Source organism: Pygocentrus nattereri, chromosome 19 (genome assembly GCF_015220715.1).
Source record: "Pygocentrus nattereri isolate fPygNat1 chromosome 19, fPygNat1.pri, whole genome shotgun sequence".
Classification (NCBI taxonomy): Eukaryota; Metazoa; Chordata; class Actinopteri; order Characiformes; family Serrasalmidae; genus Pygocentrus; species Pygocentrus nattereri.
The window spans coordinates 38862348-38884308 of record NC_051229.1 but is presented as its reverse complement, the minus strand read 5'-3'; the positions used below and the strand labels follow the sequence as shown (position 1 = coordinate 38884308).

The following is a 21961-nucleotide window of genomic DNA, read 5'->3' as shown; positions in this document are numbered from 1 at the left end:
TTCACTGGGCTTTTACAGTGTTTCACTGGGTTTCTACAGTGTTTCACTGGGTTTCTACAGTGTTTCACTGGGCTTTTACAGTGTTTCACTGGTCTTTTACAGTGTTTCACTGGGCTTTTACAGTGTTTCACTGGTCTTTTACAGTGTTTCACTGGGTTTCTACAGTGTTTCACTGGTCTTTTACAGTGTTTCACTGGGCTTTTACAGTGTTTCACTGGGCTTTTACAGTGGTTCACTGGGCTTTTACAGTGTTTCACTGGGCTTTTACAGTGTTTCACTGGTCTTTTACAGTGTTTCACTGGGCTTTTACAGTGTTTCACTGGGTTTCTACAGTGTTTCACTGGGCTTTTACAGTGTTTCACTGGGTTTCTACAGTGTTTCACTGGTCTTTTACAGTGTTTCACTGGGCTTTTACAGTGTTTCACTGGGCTTTTACAGTGTTTCACTGGTCTTTTACAGTGTTTCACTGGGCTTTTACAGTGTTTCACTGGGCTTTTACAGTGTTTCACTGGTCTTTTACAGTGTTTCACTGGTCTTTTACAGTGTTTCACTGGGCTTTTACAGTGTTTCACTGGTCTTTTACAGTGTTTCACTGGGCTTTTACAGTGTTTCACTGGGCTTTTACAGTGTTTCACTGGGTTTCTACAGTGTTTCACTGGGCTTTTACAGTGTTTCACTGGGCTTTTACAGTGGTTCACTGGGCTTTTACAGTGTTTCACTGGGCTTTTACAGTGGTTCACTGGTCTTTTACAGTGTTTCACTGGTCTTTTACAGTGTTTCACTGGGCTTTTACAGTGTTTCACTGGGCTTTTACAGTGTTTCACTGGTCTTTTACAGTGTTTCACTGGGCTTTTACAGTGGTTCACTGGTCTTTTACAGTGTTTCACTGGTCTTTTACAGTGGTTCACTGGGCTTTTACAGTGTTTCACTGGTCTTTTACAGTGTTTCACTGGGATTTTACAGTGTTTCACTGGGCTTTTACAGTGTTTACGGGCCATTTATAGAGTTTCATAGGGTTGTGCCAGTGTATAACAGTGTTTCACTGAGCTTTTGTAGTGTTTCACTGGGCTTTTAAAGAATTCCAGTAGGCTTTATATAGGGTTGTGCAAGTCTTTCATAGTGTTTCACTGAGCTTTTATAGTTTTTTCACTGGGCTTTTACAGCCATTCACTGGTCTCTTATAGTGCTTCACTGGGCTTTTACAGTGTTTCACTGGACTTCTACTGTGTTTTACTGGGCTTTTATAGTGTACAGTATTACAAAAATTAGTGCTATATTTCAGTCTTAGTAGGAAAGAAGTAAGCTAATTAAACCAAATAGATTAGAAGATGTCCAAGCAAAGACAAGAAACTTCTCAGTTAATGTTGTGAACCACCAGCTCTAAAGTGATGCAAGATTATCAGCACAATTTGCAATAAGCTTATTGAACTAAAGCAAATAGACAGACACAGCATCATCGAATTCCACTATCAAGCAGTACAGAAGCCATCTGAGAAACTGCATTAGCAGGCTACGAGATCTGTTTAGTCAACATCAGTGAATCTACCTGAATCAGCAGTGTCTGCAGTCTGTAAGAGTGATGGGAGATGGAGCGACCTTCATACATCTAATCAGCTCAACTTCACTGAACACCAGCTTCCCCTACAAGCCACTTCAGCAGTAACGTCAGCTTCAACACAGGAATCCCCTCAGCATGTAAACATAAACCCCAAATGCCAAACACTGGGATACCAGATATTCTACCGAACAGGCACCTGGACTCCTATGTACTCTTAAGTTCCACTTTAGGCTGAAATGTAATCTGTGTCCATGTTATATTAGAGCACAGAGCAGCAAGAGGTGAGCAAATGAGTCCATCCAGATTCCGGTTCCTTGTAAACACAACACTTCAGAAGGGTTGGTGCTATTCCATAGCAGGAATTACTACTAACTGTGTAAGGACTTAAAGGGCCCATACCAGGGGGACGTTTAAGATACAATGTTAACATTGTTTAAGTTTCAAAACACTCATGTGGTACATATATGGAAATCAAGCTCCAAAAACAGCTTGTTCTGAATTCATCATGGGTATGATGTCACAACCCAGAACTCGTTTACATATGACCAATTATTCAGTCAACAGTAATGTAGCTCTGGATATTAAGCCTACAGCAGTTTAGCTCCTCTCATTCCCACTGAAGTGATGTGGAGTGTTGTTCATGCAGATAATTCATATCCTGGAGTGAAAGTTCAGAGATAAATGATTAAACGTTGTGCTATTCCTGTCTGTCAGGACGCATCATTACAACTTCCCACACATCTGAAAGGAGCGGCTGGTGTTTATTTTTTCCCACTGCCCTGAAGAATTCTGTCCCAACTCAATAGTCTGCTCAATGTTTTTTTTCTGGACTGCTTTTTAACAAGATGGGCCTCATTTACCTCATAACAGAGCTCATTTACATACATATCAGTCTTAAAGGCACAGTAACAGAAAGTGCCTGTTTAATTCTAATTGATAAAAGGAGGCTGGGAAAGATGAACTGTTTCTGGTACACAAAACCACACTAACATTATAAGCGGACTTTAGAAAAAAAATGGCTTACTTGTACCAGGTCGAGCGTCTGAGACGTCCACCAGTGGACCGGTTGCTTGGGACAGAGACTGGTAGTGGACAGTATGGGTAACTGTTGAGGATTTCTGCTTAGATGTCTCTCCAAAATCATTATCTGTCAGCAGCACCGTGGATCGGTCATCTGAGAAAAAGACGCACATACAAATATTTAACATTGATCCATGAAAAATAAACATCTCTGGAAACACCTTCTTTGTTGGTCTCTAACTTAAAAATGCATACAAGCACAAGCATGGACATCATAAATCCTGTAAACGTTATGCAATGCTATCCATTCTATCGGTTAAGGCTTTTCTATGGAGATAAAACCTGTGTCAGCAGTGGGTGACCTTAAAGCAGCTTTATCCATTAGAAGGTTTCTCGCTTGTCTGGACACTTTTGGACATACAGTGTACATACTTGAGTACAAAATAAGCTCCAAGTGGAGCAGAAAACATATTTTTACCAAATAAATTTTAGATCTTGGACATTGTACCTATTGTCTCCATCGTGTCCCTCTCCTCGATGAGTAGCTGAGCTCGTGGGATGTCGATGTGCATTCGGAGGGTCTGCTGTTGTTTGTTCACTGCATCTGGTGTCCGCGCGTTCTTACTGCAAATACACACCAAAACCAGTTACATCACCTCATTAAAGACAGAGGAACATTGTTAAAATATATTAAACACTTTATGGTTTATTTACCTCATAAGCATCTCAGCAAGGCTTTTGGCATCTGTAGAAAGAGGTACAAAGGCATGATTTACAATTGTAGCCTTGTGAAAAACGTGATTGATGGTAATTTACATTTAACAACTTACTAAACCAAATTAATGCCAGAGCACTCAATATTTAAACTCAAGTAAGAATCATATTAGATCATGTAAAGAGATGTAGACGGCCAACAGAGGGTGCACTCCTGAACTGCAAAGGTCTTTTTCCTGAACATACATATGAGAATACACAGGTACTTGTGTAACTACTATTTTTCACTACAATTACTTTTTTCTGAAAATTAAAAAAGTCATTAATATACTAAACCTTGTAGTTTTTTTATGACTTCATTCTTATAACTGGGAGGGTCAGAAAAGCCATTTACTCAAAACAGTCAAAGACATAATTAAGCAGAAATGAATTTTAGGACTGCAGCAAAATCCAACAAGTCCAAAATTCACTATATTGCCAAAGGCTTTCACTCCTAACCCTTGTGGAAAGCCTTCCCAGAAGAGTTGAAGCTGTTGTAGTTGCAAAGGGCCGACATCATATTAAACCCTATGGATTAAGAATGGGATCTCACTCAAGTTCATATGTGTGAAGCCAGACGAGCGAATACTTTTGGGAATATAGTGTACAACCCCAATTCCAGTGAAGTTGGGACGTTGTGTAAAACATAAATAAAAACAGAATACGATGATCTGCAAATCCTTTTCAACCTATATTCAATTGAATACACTACAAAGACGTGATATTTAATGTTCAAATGGATAAACTGTTAATAAAACAGTTTTAATATAATAAAACAATAAAAATGGATTTATTGCTTTTTGCAAATATTCACTCATTTTGAATTTGATGTCTGCAACACGTTCCAGAGAATTTGGGACAGGGGCGTGTTTCCCACTGAGTTACATCACCTTTCCTTTAACACTCAATAAGCGTTTGGGAACTGAGGACACTGATTGTTGAAGCTTTGTAGGTGGAATTCTTTCCCATTCCTGCTTGATGTCCAGCTTCAGCTGCTCAGCAGTCCGGGGGCTCCGCTGTCGTATTTTGAGCTTCATAATGCGCCACACATTTTCAATGGGAGACGGTCTGGACTGCAGGCAGGTCAGTCTAGTACCCGCACTCTTTTACTACGAAGCCACGCTGTTGTAACACGTGCAGAATGTGGCTCGGCATCGTCTTGCTGAAATAAGCAGGACGTTCCTGAAAAAGACGCTGCTTGGATGGCAGCAGATGTTGCTCCTAAACCTGTATGGACCTTTCAGCATTAATGGGGCCTTCACAGATGTGCAGGTTACCCCTGCCATGGGCACTAACACCCCCCCCCCCCCCCCACACCATCAGAGATGCTGGCTTTTGAACTTTGAGCTGAAAACAATCCAGACAGTCCTTTTCCTCTTTGGCCCGGAGGACACGACGTCCATGATTTCCAGAAACAGTGTGAAATGTGGACGCGTCAGAACACAGGACACTTTTCCACTCTGCGTCAGTCCATCTCAGATGAGCTCGGCCCAGAGAAGCCGGCGGCGTTTCTGGGTGGTGTTGATATGTGGCTTCGCTTTGCATGGCAGAGTTTTAACCTGCACTTGTAGATGGAGCGACGAACTGAGTTCACTGACAGTGGTTTTCCGAAGTGTTCCTGATCCCATGTGGGAATATCCGTTACAGAATGATGTGGGTTTTTAATGCAGTGCCGCCTGAGGGGTCGAAGGTCACGGGCATTCAGTGTTGGTTTCCTGCCTTGCCGCTTACTTGCAGAGATTTCTCCAGATTCTCTGAATCTTCTGATGATATTATGGACTCTAGATGATGAAATCCCTAAATTCCTGCAGTTGCACATTGAGAAACGTTGATCTTAAACTGTTGGACTATTTGCTCACGCAGTTGTTCACTAAGTGGTGAACCTCGCCCGTCCTTGCTTGTGAATGACTGAGCCTTTCAGTGACGCTCCCTTTATACCCAATCGTGACCCTCACCTGTTTCCAATTAACCTGTTCACCTGTGGAATGTTCCAAACAGGTGTTTTTGAGCATTCCTCAACTTTCCCAGTCTTGTTGCCCCTGTCCCAACTTCTCTGGAACATGTTGCAGGCATCAAATTCAAAATGAGTGAATATTTGCAAAAAACAATAAAGTTTATCCATTTGAACATTAAATATCTCGTCTTTGTAGTGTGTTCAATTGAATATCGGTTGAAAAGGATTTGCAAATCATCGTCTTCTGTTTTTATTTATGTTTTACACAACGTCCCAACTTCACTGGAATTGGGGTTGTAATTTACAAAGTCAGTTATTTGATGAAATAACGAATCAGAGGCCTGAGATTAGACAATATAGTCAACACTTAGTCCTTTAATTTTTAAAGACACACAGACACACACAGACACACACACACACACACACACACATCATCTAAACCGCTTATCCTTCTGTGTCATGTTATGTCAACACACATAAAACCTTATTTTTTTATTTTCAATATATGATTCTTTATGCATGTTTTTGGAATGTGTTTACATTACATCCATTAACAGTCATTCATTTTACAGTGTGGAGATGGAGTACCAAGCGGATTCACTTTGATATGTATACACTTCAAGGGTTCTTTAGTAAAGAAAATGATTTTATGTAGAACCCCTTATAGTGTAGAACACTATAAGAACCCCTTGCATGAATAAAGGGTTCATTGTATCATGAAAGTGATCTTCAGATTAATGGAGAATATATTGTATATGATTCTATATAGAACCAAAAAGGGTTTTTCTACTGCTACAATGTCAAGAAGAACCCTTTTTGTGCTATATAGATCCCCTTTCAAAAAGGATCTACACAGAACAATCTATACCACATTCTCCATCAACCCAGAAACCTCATAATCATGCAAACGGTTTTTGGATTGTTCATCATTTCAAATATAACCATTTTCTTGACAAAAGACCCTTGAGAACCATCTTTTTGTAAGCATGTACAGGATGTTCTCATCAGCTATCTAGAACTCTGATGTGTATATCTACGGTAAGAAAACTGCAGCAACGCACTTACAGATGTCAATTACATTAATCTTTCTTTTGTGTAATAACTCGTCATGTGTGTTTCTACAAACCCCGTAATCTCTTGAGCCTCTGCTCCCTCCTCCTCCTCCTCATCACCAGCAGCACGATGAAGACCATTGCAATGGCCACCAGGATGCAGATGATGGTCACCATCATTTTCAGACCCTCATTGCCCTGCATGTTCTCCTGGCTGGGGTCCACTATCTTCGGCAGTGGGGCAATAGTGCCTGGAGGAGCAGAATGATTTGATTCACTTTCTTAACATCAAAGAAAAAGCAGGCCACTTTATTAGAACCACCTACTTTGTATCTAACTGTATCAAACTGTAGCCCACCGTCACACATCAGTGTTACTGCTAACTGAGAGTGGAGCACCACCCAAAAATATCCAGCCAAGAATTTCAGAAACTAATAAATGATGAAGGGCTAAAGCAGTGGTGCTCAAACATTTTGCCTTGGGGGCCGAAGTGCAGTGTTTGTGGGGGGCCGAGGAGCAAAAAGGCTGCATTAGTAAACATAGGTGACATCTGACTTCTAAAGAAAAGGTTCTTTAGCAAAGAAAGTGGGTCTGTAAAGAACCATGCATACCCATAATAATTTGAATGCATAAATGGTTCTTTGTTTGGTAAAATGGTTCTTCTCTGTGATGGAAAACATTTGAATATGGGTCATTAAAGAACCTTTTAAAAATTAAATTTAATATTATATAAAGAGTAATAAGTGGACTGCAGCCTCTAACAGTATACTGTACACCAGGGTATCTCAACCTGTGGCCGGTGGACCACCAGTGGGCTGTGGAGCACCCTCTAGTGGTCCGTTGCCTGTACACAGGGGGCAGCAGTAGTTCATAGGTAACGTCACTGTAAGTCATAAAAACAAAAATTTGAAAAACAATTGATGTAACAATTGAAACTGAAACATACACACACACACACACACACACACACACACAATTTTTCTTAGCCTCTTATCCTTCTGGGTCGTCGGGCCGAATGCAGAAGGCAGGAAACACCCTGGACAGGTTGCCAGTCCATCGCAGGACAGACAAACAGACACACATGTATACACACACACACTCACACCTAGGGCAATTTAGTCTCCAATTGGCCTGACCGCATGTCTTTGGACTGCGGGAGGAAACCCACACAGAATCCAGGCCCTTCCTGCTGTGAGGTGACGCCACCACCATGCCGCTCCAACAATTAAAACTTCAAAATTAAAACATGCAGAGGTGTAAAAATAACTAGAGAAGTCAGGCTATTGGAACAAAATCCTGGGAAGGATTTTTACTTTCTGGATCTAAATTTTATACCTCTGTCAACACGTGAGAAAAGAAAAAGAAATTTGTATTTGGTTTTCCTGTCGGCCGCTAAGTTCTGTAAGCATAAATAGGTGGGCTTTGGGACGGAAAAGGCTGCTGTATACTAACAATGTGGAGCTACAGCGGAGGGGTTTCTGATAAAGTGGCCTCAATTTTGTATTCCAAAACAAAAGTTCAGGGAAAATGCACCTTCAAAGTCAGAGCAGTGGTGACCCTGTCCCTGCTGTCATGTGAACCCAGGCAAATCATTTAAAAGCACTTACTGCCGTCTACGTTCAGAGTCGCGAACAGCACCCTCTTTTCGGCCGTGCCGGCACTGTTGCCCACCCTCATCTGCAGCTCGTACCAGGTGGCCTCCTGCAAGTCGTAGAGAATGTGGCTCTTGGTGAGGGAGGCGCGGGTCACTGTGGTCCAGATGGTGGTGTCCACCGGCCGGTACTCCAGGGTGAAAGAGTTGATCGGGCAGCCGCCGTTGTTCCAGCCAATCAGATTGAGCTCCACACGTGTTGAGTTGATGGTGGAGAAAAGCTCGTGGTCTTTGGCAAACTGTGGTTCTGAGGGTGGAGGGGAGGTTGTTAGAGGGCAAACGCAAACATTTTGAGGGGTAAAGTAAGCTTACACAATATTAAAAACGCTTTAAAACTCTACAGGTTCAAGAAAACACTTGGTTATAAGTTTAAATAAAGAACATTAAAAGCACTTTAATTTAGATTAAATAAAATGTTTATAAATAATATATTGTAATATTATATTGTAATTATAACAATATAATGAGTAATAAGTTGGCTGCTGTTGGTGGAGTTTTGGGAGAGGAATGTCGTCCCATTCTTGTCTGATGTGGGATTCTAGCTGCTCAACAGTTTCTGGGTCTTCTTTGCTGGATTTTTCATTTTATGATGTGCCAAATGTTTTCTAATTGGTGAAAGGTCTGGACTGCAGGCCAGTTCAGCACAGTTTTCCATTTTAAATGAGTTTTGGCCCAGAGAAGGTGGCAGCGTTTCTGGATTGTGTTGACATATGGCTTCTTTGCATGATACCGCTTTCACTTGTGGAGCTCACAATGATTTCTGGAAATCCTGAGCCCATGTGGTGATTTCCAGTAAAGAATCATGCCTGTTTTCAGTGCAGCGCCACCTGAGGGCCAGAAGATCTCGAGCATCCAGTACTGAATGTCGGCTTTGCCATTTGCAGACAGGGATTTTCCCATAAGTAATATAGATGGTGGGATATCCAAATTTTTTGCAGATTGGTGAAACTCTGTCCATCTTTGCTTCTGAGAGACTCTAAAAGTCTCTTTTTATTCTCAGTCGTGTGAGACAGTTTCAAATTGTTCCTCCAGCCGTTTGTATTATCACCACTTACTTTTTTTACAGCCTTTTGTTATCCCTGTCCCAACTTTTTTGAGATGTGTTGCTGCCATTAAGTTCTAAATGAGTTCATGTTTTTCATGCAATAGTAATGTCTCACTTTCAAGATCTGATATGTGTTCTATGTGAATAAAATACGGGTCTATGAGATTTGCAAATCATTCTGTTCATACATTTTACACAGCGTCCTAATTTTTTTGGAACTGGGGTTGCAAATAAAAAAGTAAAAAAATATCATACCGTAAGAATGTTTTACCTGCATTGTACACTGAGTAATGACTACACTACATGTGGGAATAGTGATGAATTAATAATGTAAACATTATAATATCTCTCTCTCTCTCTCTCTCTCTCTATATATATATATATATATATATATACACTGCTAAAAAAAAATAAAGGGAACACTCCAATAACTCATCCTAGATCTGAATGAAATATTCTCATTGAAGACTTTGTTCTGTACAAAGTTGAATGTGCCGACAACAAAATCACAAAAATCATCAATGGAAATCAAATTTATTAACCAGTGGAGGCCTGGATTTGGAGTCACACACAAAATTAGAATGAGCTCTTTAATGGTTAAAATAAACAGCAAATATTGCTGAAATCTTAATGAATGCAGCTTTAGTTGACTAATCTCACCTTTGCCATGGGTTTTAGCCTCGATGATCTCACTGATGCGTCCCGGGCCCACTGCGTTCTGAGCAGTCAGGGTGAATTTGTACCAAGTTCCACACTTCAGGTTCTCCAGACGGTACGATCGTTCGCTGGGGCTGATGGGGAAGCTACCCCACTCCTCACTGTTGTCCTCTGAGTACTGCAGGATGTAGCCTTGAAGAGAAGCAGCGGTCGAGTTAAAGCAGATGAACTGTGCTTTCAGTCAGTTTCACAAAATCAGGTCTCTAAGCATTTTAATATGAAGCATGAATCAAATGGAAATCCTTTTTTGTGTTTCTGTGGAGTCGATGCACAGCTGATGGACAGAACCCAAAACTTACACTCCTGTTCAGAGAGAAGAGCCTTACCTCTGATGGAGCTTCCTCCGTTATCTCCAGGAATCCAGGACAGAGTGATGGAGGTGGTGGTGGTTTTGGTCACAGTGAGGCGTGGCTGGTCCGGAGGCACTGTAATTACATTCAGTGCAATACAATTAAATTCAATGTAATTCTATTCAATTAGTCTAGTTCGGTTCAGTTCAGTTCAGTTCTGTTTGGTTCAGTCTATTTGGTTCAGTTCAGTTCCGTTTGGTTCAATTCAGTTCAGTTCAGTTCCATATGGTTCAGTTCATTTCAGTTCCATTTGGTTCTGCTCAGTTCAGTTCCGTTTAGTTTAGTTCAGTTCAGATAAGCTCAATTTGGAGTAGTTCAGTTCAGTTCAGTTCAATTTGCTTCAATTCACTTCAACTAATTTCAACTCAATTCAATTCATTTCTGTACAGTACAATTAAATTGATTTGACAGAAATTAGTCCAGTCTAGTCTAGTCCAGTTCAGTTCAGTTCCATTCAGTTCAGTTCAATTTGGATTAGTTCAGTTCAGTTGAATAAATTAAATTCAACTAATTCAACTAATTTCCGTACAATTAAATTTGATTCAAATTAGTCCAGTCCAGTTTAATCCGTTCCAGCTCAGTTCAGTTCAGTTCAGTTTATGTCATTTCAGTACAATAAATGTTTATTTGACTTAATTCAGTTTCATTTAATTCAATTCCGACTGAGTCAATTCAATTCAATTTGGGTCAGTTCAGTTCACTACAGTGCAGGTAACTCCCACTAAATACAAATCAATTCAATTCAGTTTATTTCAATTTAGTACAATTAAATTTTATTAATTCCAATTCAGTTTAGTTAATGTGAAGTCAATTCAGTTCAATTCATTTTTTTACCACAGGTGTAATCACAGAACAGCTTTAATGAAATGCTGAATCTGGATTAGCGCAGTGATACAAACGATGCAGGTTTCGATGTGAAGTTATCACAGGTGCTCTGATCAAACAGGATGATTTGTGAGATAAACTAATCAGAAAGCTTTATTAAAAAAAAAGATCTACAGGATTACGTTCAGATCACTGTTTGTCACTGTTTGTCGACTTGGCGTCTGTAATATTGTCTTATTAGCCCAGCCTAACGCTTTACTGTATAGGCAGAGACTCACCCTGAACCTGCAGATTTAACATGATTTCATCTGAACCCCAGTTGTTGGTGGCAACACAGCTGTAGTACCCAGAATCCTCAGCTTTCACTGTGCGGATAATGAAGCTGCCGTTGCTGTGGACGCTGCGCCGGCTATCCACAGAGACTGGAGCAGGCGTGCCGTTGCTGAAAGAAAAAGCAAAATCAGGACAAACTCTGCCAGGACAATTCAGCTGTTTATTATGATGATATTGGAAGTACACTATATGTCCAAAAGTATCCAGACAGTCCTTCTCATGAGTTCAGCTACTTTAAGGCCACCTATTGCTGACACAGCTTGTTTAATATCCAGTGAAAATTGCTGATCAATAGAATGGGACGCTCTGGAGCAGCTGCTCATGATCCTGGGTTCAGCATGTCCAATGCCGAGCGGTGGAACTGTGTTCTCTGGCGTGATGGAGCTCCATCCAATATCTTTGGGATGAGTTGGAGTGATACAGGCCATCCAACATCTGTACCTGACTCCTCTAATGCTCAATCAAATCCTCACAACAATGTTCAACATCTACAGAGGGGGGAGGCTGGTACAGCAGCACAGACTTACTATCAACACCTTCATTCCAGTAGAAACTCTGGAGTCTCCAGACTTTTGGACAGACAGTGTATGTAATACATGTTCTAAACGTCTACATGTGTGAATGATCCTTAATCTCAGCAGCACAACATCAAACTCACTTTCCCTTCAGCCACTTGATGGTCGGAGGAGGGTCTCCCACAGCCTTGCAGGGCAGGACAATGTCCCTCATCCACGGCGTGGTCACCGTGCCACTGAACGTTAGGATACGAGCAGGAGCTACAAGAGCAAAACATCAAACATCTTTAGGCTAATAATTTATTTATAAATTACATAGATACATTTATGATCACTGTCCTCTGTAAAGGTAACAGTACATGCCTGGAAGGTAAGACAATGAAGCTATAACCTCTATTAAAACTATCAAAAAAACTTTTAAAATATTCTAAATAATTTTGAGCTCACATAGAGTCAGTAAACATTTATTACATGAAATGGTTGTGAATACGACGTCCGATGTCTGAGATGTTGTTTTACAATAGTTATTAAACTCCATTCATGGTAGAGGGATACAAGTCGGACGCTGAGAGCCAAAATAGTCCCCAAAGAAAACTTATTATTTCAGATTTTTCACTATTTTCCCATCAGCAACATTCCATATACACTTGTGTAGGTTCTCTAGTGAATCTGGATGGTAAATAAAATGTCTATATTTGTGTTGAAGTGATGGAGACCCCTGGATCCCATCACCACCACTGTAAAGACACCTGAACCATCACACAAAACCACCCAGTGTAAATCTCTCCTTCTCCAATTTCCTTGCAGATCAGTCTGTTGAGTTAATGCTGCATAGATAATCTTGCAGTGCTCTAACTGTCCATCTCCGTACCTTTAGCCTGAGGCTCCACGGTGATGATCTCACTGGTGTTCCCGCGGCCGGCTGCGGTCACCGCCACCACCCAGATACTGTACTGCCAGTTCTGGTTCAGATTGGTCACGCGGCGGAAATACACATCAGGCGCAGCCTCAAACTCACTTATTACCTGCAGCGTATAAAAGAACACATTCATAAGAGAGGATCATCTTGTGGTCAGGACCCACCATGATGTTCAACATTGTACTAGACACCTGGCCTGGATGATCTAAAAATAATTAGCACAATATTTTGTAGGTAAAAAATGACGGTTATTGATAACGTCAGGGCTCGTACTGTGGGATAGGGGTTGGAGCAGAAGACAGTATATTTGCGGATGATTCCGTTGAGCTTGAGTGGAGGCAGCCAGGAGACGAACACCACAGAGGCGGATGCAGCAGCGGCCTTCACGCCAGCCGGAGGTCCCGGGACTGTGGTGAAGGTGAAGAGACACTGAATCAGTCACACTAAACTTCACAGACTCCCTTTTAGTGAATTTCTCAAGCTCACTTCTGAGAGGCGCTATAGTGTAGCCAAAGTCCAGCTAAGCTTCCTGTAATCAAAACATGACGAGAGCTGATTGGTTAGCGTTACTGCTACTGAGAGCTGATTGGTTAGCGTTACTGCTACTGAGAGCTGATTGGTTAGTGTTACTGCTACTGAGAGCTGATTGGTTAGTGTTACTGCTACTGAGAGCTGATTGGTTAGTGTTACTGCTACTGAGAGCTGATTGGTTAGCATTACTGCTACTGAGAGCTGATTGGTTAGTGTTACTGCTACTGAGAGCTGATTGGTTAGAGTTACTGCTACTGAGAGCTGATTGGTTAGTGTTACTGATACTGAGAGCTGATTGGTTAATGTTACTGCTACTGAGAGCTGATTGGTTAGTGTTACTGCTACTGAGAGCTGATTGGTTAGCGTTACTGCTACTGAGAGCTGATTGGTTAGTGTTACTGATACTGAGAGCTGATTGGTTAATGTTACTGCTACTGAGAGCTGATTGGTTAGAGTTACTGCTACTGAGAGCTGATTGGTTAGTGTTACTGCTACTGAGAGCTGATTGGTTAGTGTTACTGCTACTGAGAGCTGATTGGTTAGTGTTACTGTTACTGAGAGCTGATTGGTTAGCGTTACTGCTACTGAGAGCTGATTGGTTAGTGTTACTGTTACTGAGAGCTGATTGGTTAGCGTTACTGATACTGAGAGCTGATTGGTTAGTGTTACTGCTACTGAGAGCTGATTGGTTAGAGTTACTGCTGCTGAGAGCTGATTGGTTAGTGTTACTGTTACTGAGAGCTGATTGGTTAGCGTTACTGATACTGAGAGCTGATTGGTTAGTGTTACTGCTACTGAGAGCTGATTGGTTAGTGTTACTGTTACTGAGAGCTGATTGGTTAGCGTTACTGATACTGAGAGCTGATTGGTTAGTGTTACTGCTACTGAGAGCTGATTGGTTAGTGTTACTGCTACTGAGAGCTGATTGGTTAGTGTTACTGCTACTGAGAGCGGATTGGTTAGTGTTACTGCTACTGAGAGCTGATTGGTTAGTGTTACTGCTACTGAGAGCTGATTGGTTAGTGTTACTGCTACTGAGAGCTGATTGGTTAGTGTTACTGCTACTGAGAGCTGATTGGTTAGTGTTACTGCTACTGAGAGCTGATTGGTTAGTGTTACTGCTACTGAGAGCTGATTGGTTAGTGTTACTGCTACTGAGAGCTGATTGGTTAGTGTTACTGCTACTGAGAGCTGATTGGTTAGTGTTACTGCTACTGAGAGCTGATTGGTTAGCATTACTGCTACTGAGAGCTGATTGGTTAGCATTACTGCTGCTCTACACTCTAAGGATTTGCACCTCTAGTATCTGACAAAGCAGGAAGACATTATTAAGCAGTAGTTCTCATTATAAACGCTCTGTAACAGCAAAGCAACTGTAGTGAATGTACAGAGGTGAGCATTTGAGGAAGGTCTCACCGTCTTCTTTGGTTCGAGTGTAAATCTGCTCGCTCCGCACTCCATCTCCGGCCCGGGTAAAGGCCAGCACCTGGATGCTGTAGTTGGTGTACTTCTCCAGCCCCTCCAGCTCCAGAGAGGGTTTTGAGGTGGTCACATTCCTGATATCTCCAAGTTCTGAGACAACAAACAAACAGGCAGGAGCAATACAATCAGATTTAATGTCCAAATTTGTAACACCACCAGAGATGGTGACTCCAGCAAGCATCGTACTGTTATTGAACCACATTAAACCCAGACTACAGATTCAGAGGTGACGTGGGTTGAAATTTACACAGAGAAAGCAGTTTTGCGGGATTAGATGCTGAGGTTGATTGATACTGATTAATATTATACACCAGTGGAGAACTCAGAGAAGGCCTGATGATTTCTAAGATATAAACAGTTTATGTCTCTGATTTTTAATTCATTTTTATTTTAATCTCTAAAAACTGGTGATCTTCGATATAAATAGACCTCCTTTAAAAGTTACAAGTAGAGCATATGGAATGTCTTTTAGGAGCTTCAAATGGGTGTTTAATCTAGAACAGCCAAAGCATGCTCTGTGCTAACGTGCTACTAGAATCCCATAGGTGTGCTAGCAGATTTTAGCGTTATTGTAGAGGCATAGTTTTATTTCTTTCCTTTCTCAAACTTATTACAGTTCAGTTATTGCTGGTGTGCTCTGAAACCTCACTGTAGGTCACTGTGCTGGGTGGTCATTCTGCTGGACTGACTGATGTGAGAAACAAGCAGAACATCTGCAGAGTAAATTAGAGCACAAGAGGCCAGTTTCACACAGAAACTCACTGTGTCCCATTATGTCTTTCCTTTGACTCTGTTTATACTCCGCACTCTGAAGTGAGCAAAGAGAATAAATACAGATTCTTCACATCCAATGAACGATTTTTTTCTACTACTACTTCTACTTTTCTACTACTACTTGTGGAAGGAGCTACAGATCTTTAGAAATAAGTACAGCCTGTTTCAAGAACAGCGTTGTCCCTTCTGTCATGTCTGTCATAAACTCTTTCAATGAGTCCTCTATTACAAATGTTGCATATTGTGCATTGTATTGTATACTGTTTACTGTATACACTGATCAGGCGCAACATCATGACCACCTCCTCGTTTCTACGCTCACTGTCCACTTTATCAGCTCCACTTACTGTATAGCTGCACTCTGTAGTTCTACAGTTACAGACTGTAGTCCATCTGTTTCTCTGATACTCTGTTACCCTGTTCTTCAGTGGTCAGGACCCCCATGGACCCTCACAGAGCAGGTACCAATGTGGTGGTGGTGTGTTAGAGTGTGTTGCGCTGGTCTGAGTGGATCAGACACAGCAGTCAGTGCTGGACTGAGAATAGTCCACCAACCAAAAACATCCAGCTTCCGGTGGGCAGCGTCCTGTGACCACTGATGAAGGACTAGAGGATGACCAACACAAACTGCGCAGCAGCAGATGAGCTGTCGTCTCTGACTTTACATCTACAAGGTGGACTGACAAAGTAAGAGTGTCTAATAGAGTGGACAGTGAGTGGACACAAAACTCCAGCAGCACTGCTGTGTCTGATCCACTCAGACCAGCAGCACACACAAACACACCACCACCACGTCAGTGTTACTGCAGTGCTGAGATTGACCCACCACCAAATAGCACCTGCTCTGTGAGGGTCCATGGGGGTCCTGACCACTGAAGAACAGGGTAACAGAGTATCAGAGAAACAGATGGACTACAGTCTGTAACTGTAGAACTACAAAGTGACCCTATATAGTAAGTGGAGATGATAAAGTGGACAGTGAGCGTAGAAACAAGGAGGTGCTCATAATGTTATGGCTGATCAGTGTATGTATTATACTGTATGCTTATGTGTTGAACAGAGTTGAATTACGTCTAGTTGCCCCAGACAAAATGACCATGTACATGTCGTGTGGCAGTAAGTGAATGAATGACTGAATCAGTCAGCATCTGAAATAGGATCCTCGGGAAATATGACTAATAAACAGTATATGAAATAACACATCTGGTAAATTGTTATAGCAAAAAGGCGGTAAATTATATTAAGTACACTTCACTATTTCACTGTAAAATCAAGCTGCTTCCTTCACTTTATTCCATTCCACTTTAGCTCAGCGAACTGGAACGACTACAAACATCTGATTCTGTGGATCTGCATTGCCTTGGGTTTAATTATTTATTCTGTGGTTGTCACCCAACCATATTTGGAGCAGATGTCCTGCATGAGGCCTTTAAACCACAAGGCAAAGCAACACTACCACCTATGGGCAGACACCAGAACTGCACAAAACGGACAACGTACTCTTTTTATATTTTATTCTTGTTGTCATGGCAGCACCATTATTAAACATAACATTATATGATGTATTAAATATCATTTTAAGTAAATTTAAATGTGGCCAGTGTTCATTCAGCCTTGAATTGTGTCCCCCTTTCCTGCAGTAACAGCCTCTACTCTTCTGGGAAGACTTTAAGTAGATGTTGAACATTGCTGTGAGGATTTCATTGAGCATTAGTGAGGTCAGGTACTGATGTTGATGATCAGTATCATGCCAACTCATCCCAAAGGTACTGGATGGAGCTCCATCACTCCAGACAGCACAGCTCCACTGTTCCATAGCCCAGTGCTGGGAGGCTGTATACCCCTCTAGCCTAAACTTGGCATGGACATGCTAAACCTAGGATCATGTGCAGCTGCTCCGGAGCATCCCATTCTATTGGTCAGTGCTTTTATATGGAGATTATACAAGCTGTGTCAGTGATAAATGACCTCAAAGTAGCTGATCTTACTATGAGTAGGGCTGTCCGGATACTTCTGGACACCTAGTGTAGGTCAGGTGATCCTGTACAGAGCAGTTTGTATGTTAAAGAATAACTGCAGGTCAGAAAGAAGAACTCACCTCCGTCAAGTAAGTTTGCCCAGTAGATGACGCGGTAGCCCAGCAGCATGCCATTGAGTGCCTCTTTAGGCAGAGCTGACCAGGACAGAGAGATGGTCTCTGGAGTCGTGGCTGTGGTTACTACGTTCTCAGGTGGACGGCTTGGCACTGTTAAATTGACAAAGAAGGTGTTACATTTTAAACTTTTTTTAACCCCTTAAAATCTCAGGATTATTACATACTGAGGTTTATTATTCAGTAACTACAGGGATTTCAGTACAAACTGGCTGTTATTCCTAGGCTTTGTTCACTCAGCAGGTAAAAGTGGCCCAAATCTGATCTTCCTCTTCATATGTGACACAGATGTGTGTCAGTGTGAACAGACAAACACACTGAATCAGACATTTTTCAATTCTGATTTGAGATGCTTTCATATGTGGTACTGAAATCCGATCCGTATCCGATCTGCGGCAATGTGAACAGCCAGATCGGAATTCTTGAGACTTTTACATCAATCCAACCCCACATTCATCATAATATCGTGTTGCTGAGAATCAAACATCTGGCCTGATGTTTATGTACCAAAAAATGAGAAGAGACTCATCACAGCCGCTCCGTGTTTGAAGACATTTTGGGAGAAATGGCTGTAGGAGAACGAGGCTGCAGCGTCAAAGAACAGTTACAATTCTCAAAGCAAAGTTTAAAGAAACTGAGGACGCAAACCACAGAAGTGACTGTGCCCTTTTTATGGCTGGAACACATTCTGGGTGATGAGCCCAGCTGTCAGTCACTGAAACTTCATGATGGCTCGGGTGACGCTGGCGAAGATGAAGCTGAACCTCCGGGAGCGACTGGAGGCCGTTGGCAGTTGTGATTGTTTACCTCTGGATGAGCATTGATCTTTTGAGCATGCGGGTCTGTTAAGGAGCTGATCTGCTCAGACTGACGTCTCATACAGATCAGATTTAAAAGACAAAGTGAGCATCCAAGCAAAAAAAAATTGGATTTGGTGTGAAAATCAGATTTGGGCCACTTTTACCTGCTGTGTGAACGTGGCCTTCGTTTTTAAAAAGGGGTTGAAATGCTGCATTTAAATATCCAGGGGTGCTCTTTGAACTAGGCAAATGCAGGTAGCCTCCTACAGCCTCCATGAGACAAGAGCTCCATGTAAATATATTTTAAATACTGTATGTGTTGATGTTAGATAACCTATTCTGAATCATAAATACACATTTTAAAAATAGCTGTTATTTAACTGTAGTGATTATTTTTAGTCATTTCAAAGCAGCCCCACCCTCCAGACATGGTTACAATGGACTATTCTATGTTATGTAATGACACAAACAAGACGATAATAATCTGCATTATGGAGAGTTAGTTATTCAGTTTAATTTCTTGGTGTTGAGAGAGAAAATCAAATAAAATCATCCAGGTTCTGCAGAGAAACACAAAAAAACTGGACTCCCAACTGCCAGAGCCAACTTCATTTGTGGGAAAATACTGCTGCACAGGCTCAGCTGGCTTTAGCTGCAGTGTTGGGCTAATTGCTCAAAATAGTAACACATTACAAGTTACTAATTACTTTTTTCAGAGTATTGGATTAAGTTACTTCTTACTTCATTACTCAGTACTTCACTTCTGCATTACTTTGTACCAAATGATCTTGTACTGGCAGATATTTTTGCTTGTTTCACACATTATTTCCTAAAAGTAGCTTAATTATTTGCCAATACGGTAAAAAATGACAAGTAAAAAGTAAAACTCGACTAGAAATCATTTAAATAATCTCATAATATTCTTGCAACAATCTCAAAATGACAAATATTTAAGAGAAGAAAAAAAAAAAAAACGTAATGTAGACATCATGCAGGAGCCCAGAGCCTCAACTAAATTTATAAATGTGCATCCAAGCAGCCAAAGATGGTTCTTCAAGGGTTCTTTAGTAAAGAAAATCATTCCATATATAAACATAAACACCAAAGGATTTTTTGCTCTAGAGGGTTCTACAAACAAAAAAGACTTCCACTATTGCTACAAGCCAAACAACCATTTTCTGGCACTAAGTGCTGAGCCACAGAAACACTAAATCCACCCCTGAATACATTATGATGATCAATTCTAACTCTTTGTGCAGCCCAAAATAAAATTCAGAGGCTATTTACAATGTAAAATTCCAAAAAATATGTTTATTTATACTGTTTTTATTGCTTGTATGTGTTATAAACACCTTCTTCAGTCGCATTTGAGTATTCAGCATCAATTTAAGCCTAGTTTGAATTTTAATAACATCATGGTAATATTTAAGATTTCAAGATGCACTGAATCAGTGGGTATGGCTCCCTCCCTCACGCCTCACTCACAGCTGCAGCTGTTACACTGCTCATTAACTCATATATACACAGATCAGCCATAACGTTCTGACCACCTCCTTGTTTCTACGCTCACTGTCCACTTTATCAGCTCCACTTACTGTATAGCTGCACTCTGTAGTTCTACAGTTACAGACTGTAGTCCATCTGTTTCTCTGATACTCTGTTACCCTGTTCTTCAGTGGTCAGGACCCCCATGGACCCTCACAGAGCAGGTACTATTTGGGTGGTGGATCATTCTCAGCACTGCAGTAACACTGACGTGGTGGTGGTGTGTTGCGCTGGTCTGAGTGGATTAGACACAGCAGTGCTGCTGGAGTTTTTAAACACCTCAGTCTCGCTGCTGGACTGAGAACAGTCCACCAACCAAAAATATCCAGCCAACAGCGTCCTGTGGGCAGCGTTCTGTGGGCAGTGTCCTGTGACCACTGATGCAGTAGCAGATGAGCTATCGCCTCTGACTTTACATCTACAAGGTGGACCAACAAGGTAGGAGTGTCTAATAGAGTGGACAGTGAGTGGACACAGTGTGTAAAAACTCCAACAGCACTGCTGTGTCTGATCCACTAAGATCAGCACAACACACACCAACACACCACCACCACATCAGTGTTACTGCAGTGCTGAGAATGACCCACCACCCAAACAGTACCTGCTCTGTGAGGGTCCATGGGGGTCCTGACCACTGAAGAACAGGGTAACAGAGTATCAGAGAAACAGATGGACTACAGTCTGTAACTGTAGAACTACAGAGAGCAGCTATACGGTCAGTGGAGCTGATAAAGTGGACAGTGAGTGTAGAAACGAGGAGGTGGTCAGTATGTTAAGCCTGATCAGTGCACTTGCTGCAGCACTTGCTGTCAATGTTATGCATTTATAATGTTAAAGATAAGTGCCTTGTGTTCAGTTAACGTTTTTAATGTGGTGAGTTTTTATCCCCTCTTTATCCCATATAATTAAACAGACTGCGCCTTTAAGACCGATATATGTAAATGAATTCTGTTCTGTTTTAAATTCTCATTTAAAAACCCATGAGAAAAGCCGACTGTCTTCTTAGAACTTTATTACTCTAATCTACACATTCATAACATTCATTAGGAACACATTCTGACGACTGACTACCGTATTTATGTTTATTTGTTTATTTTAATATTATATGCAGTTTTACTGGCAAAACAGCACAAACAGCCAAGTAAAGCAGTTTTGTTAGGGATGGACTTTTGCTCAGTGCTCTATAAGGTTGGCCACAGTGTAAATGTGCAAGATGAGGGTCACCTTGTGGCCATATGCTGGCACTACATCACAGTGTGTCATGGCAGAGAAGAGCAGTGCAGTGCAGTGGGTTCTCTTCTGAATGTTTGAAGTCTTTTCAAAGTACAGAGCTGCAGTAATATTCATGCTAAAATATGCTGTTGTGTTTATTTATTGTATTTTTATTTATTTCAGAGCTCTGGCAGTTGGGAGCATATTTTTATACAATATCATATTCATAAAATTTAAATTAGTTGAGAGCAGCACTCTGGCACTGTTTCTGAGACTGACCGTCCTCCAGGGTGGTGACGATGGCCTCCTCGGACGTCGGCCCCATGCCGGCACGGTTAGCCGCCTGCACCCGCACCTCATACTGTGTGTACTTCTTCAGGTTGTCCAGCGTGATGGTCTCGATGTCCCCTGTAGTGTCCAGATTGATGGTGTTGTACTGCGGACTGCCCCCAGTGCCATACTCTCTGTAGCACACCTGATAACTCCGGATCAGACCGTTCTGCAGGTGCTTGTGGGGAGCCTGGAGGGAACGGAGGGACATAGAGTTACTTTAAGAGCTCCTTTCACTGGAACTAAGGGGCCGAGCCCAACTCCTGAAAAACACCCCCACACCATGATCCCCCCTCCACCAAACTTTACACTCAGCACAATGCAGTCAGACAGGCACCGTCTCCTGGCAACCGCCAAACCCAGACTTGTCCATTGGATTGCCAGATGGAGAAACGTGATTGGTCACTCCAGAGAACTCGTCTCCACTGCTCTAGAGTCCAGTG

At 41.6% G+C, this 21961-nt stretch overlaps 1 protein-coding gene across 1 annotated transcript in view; it reads right to left on the bottom strand.

Moving 5' to 3' along the window:
• Positions 1-21961, bottom strand: part of dscamb (Down syndrome cell adhesion molecule b) — a 207935-nt gene that overhangs the window by 15921 nt on the left and 170053 nt on the right. Inside the window, exons 17-30 of the mRNA XM_037531093.1 lie at positions 21468-21708; positions 17578-17724; positions 14640-14795; positions 12966-13099; positions 12645-12798; positions 11917-12034; positions 11204-11367; positions 10077-10175; positions 9694-9882; positions 7945-8235; positions 6412-6588; positions 3293-3323; positions 3087-3202; positions 2583-2732 (exon numbers count right to left, since the gene is read on the bottom strand). Coding sequence (XP_037386990.1) covers positions 2583-2732; positions 3087-3202; positions 3293-3323; positions 6412-6588; positions 7945-8235; positions 9694-9882; positions 10077-10175; positions 11204-11367; positions 11917-12034; positions 12645-12798; positions 12966-13099; positions 14640-14795; positions 17578-17724; positions 21468-21708 — 2167 coding nt within the window. The remainder of the gene's footprint in view (positions 1-2582; positions 2733-3086; positions 3203-3292; positions 3324-6411; positions 6589-7944; positions 8236-9693; positions 9883-10076; positions 10176-11203; positions 11368-11916; positions 12035-12644; positions 12799-12965; positions 13100-14639; positions 14796-17577; positions 17725-21467; positions 21709-21961) is intronic.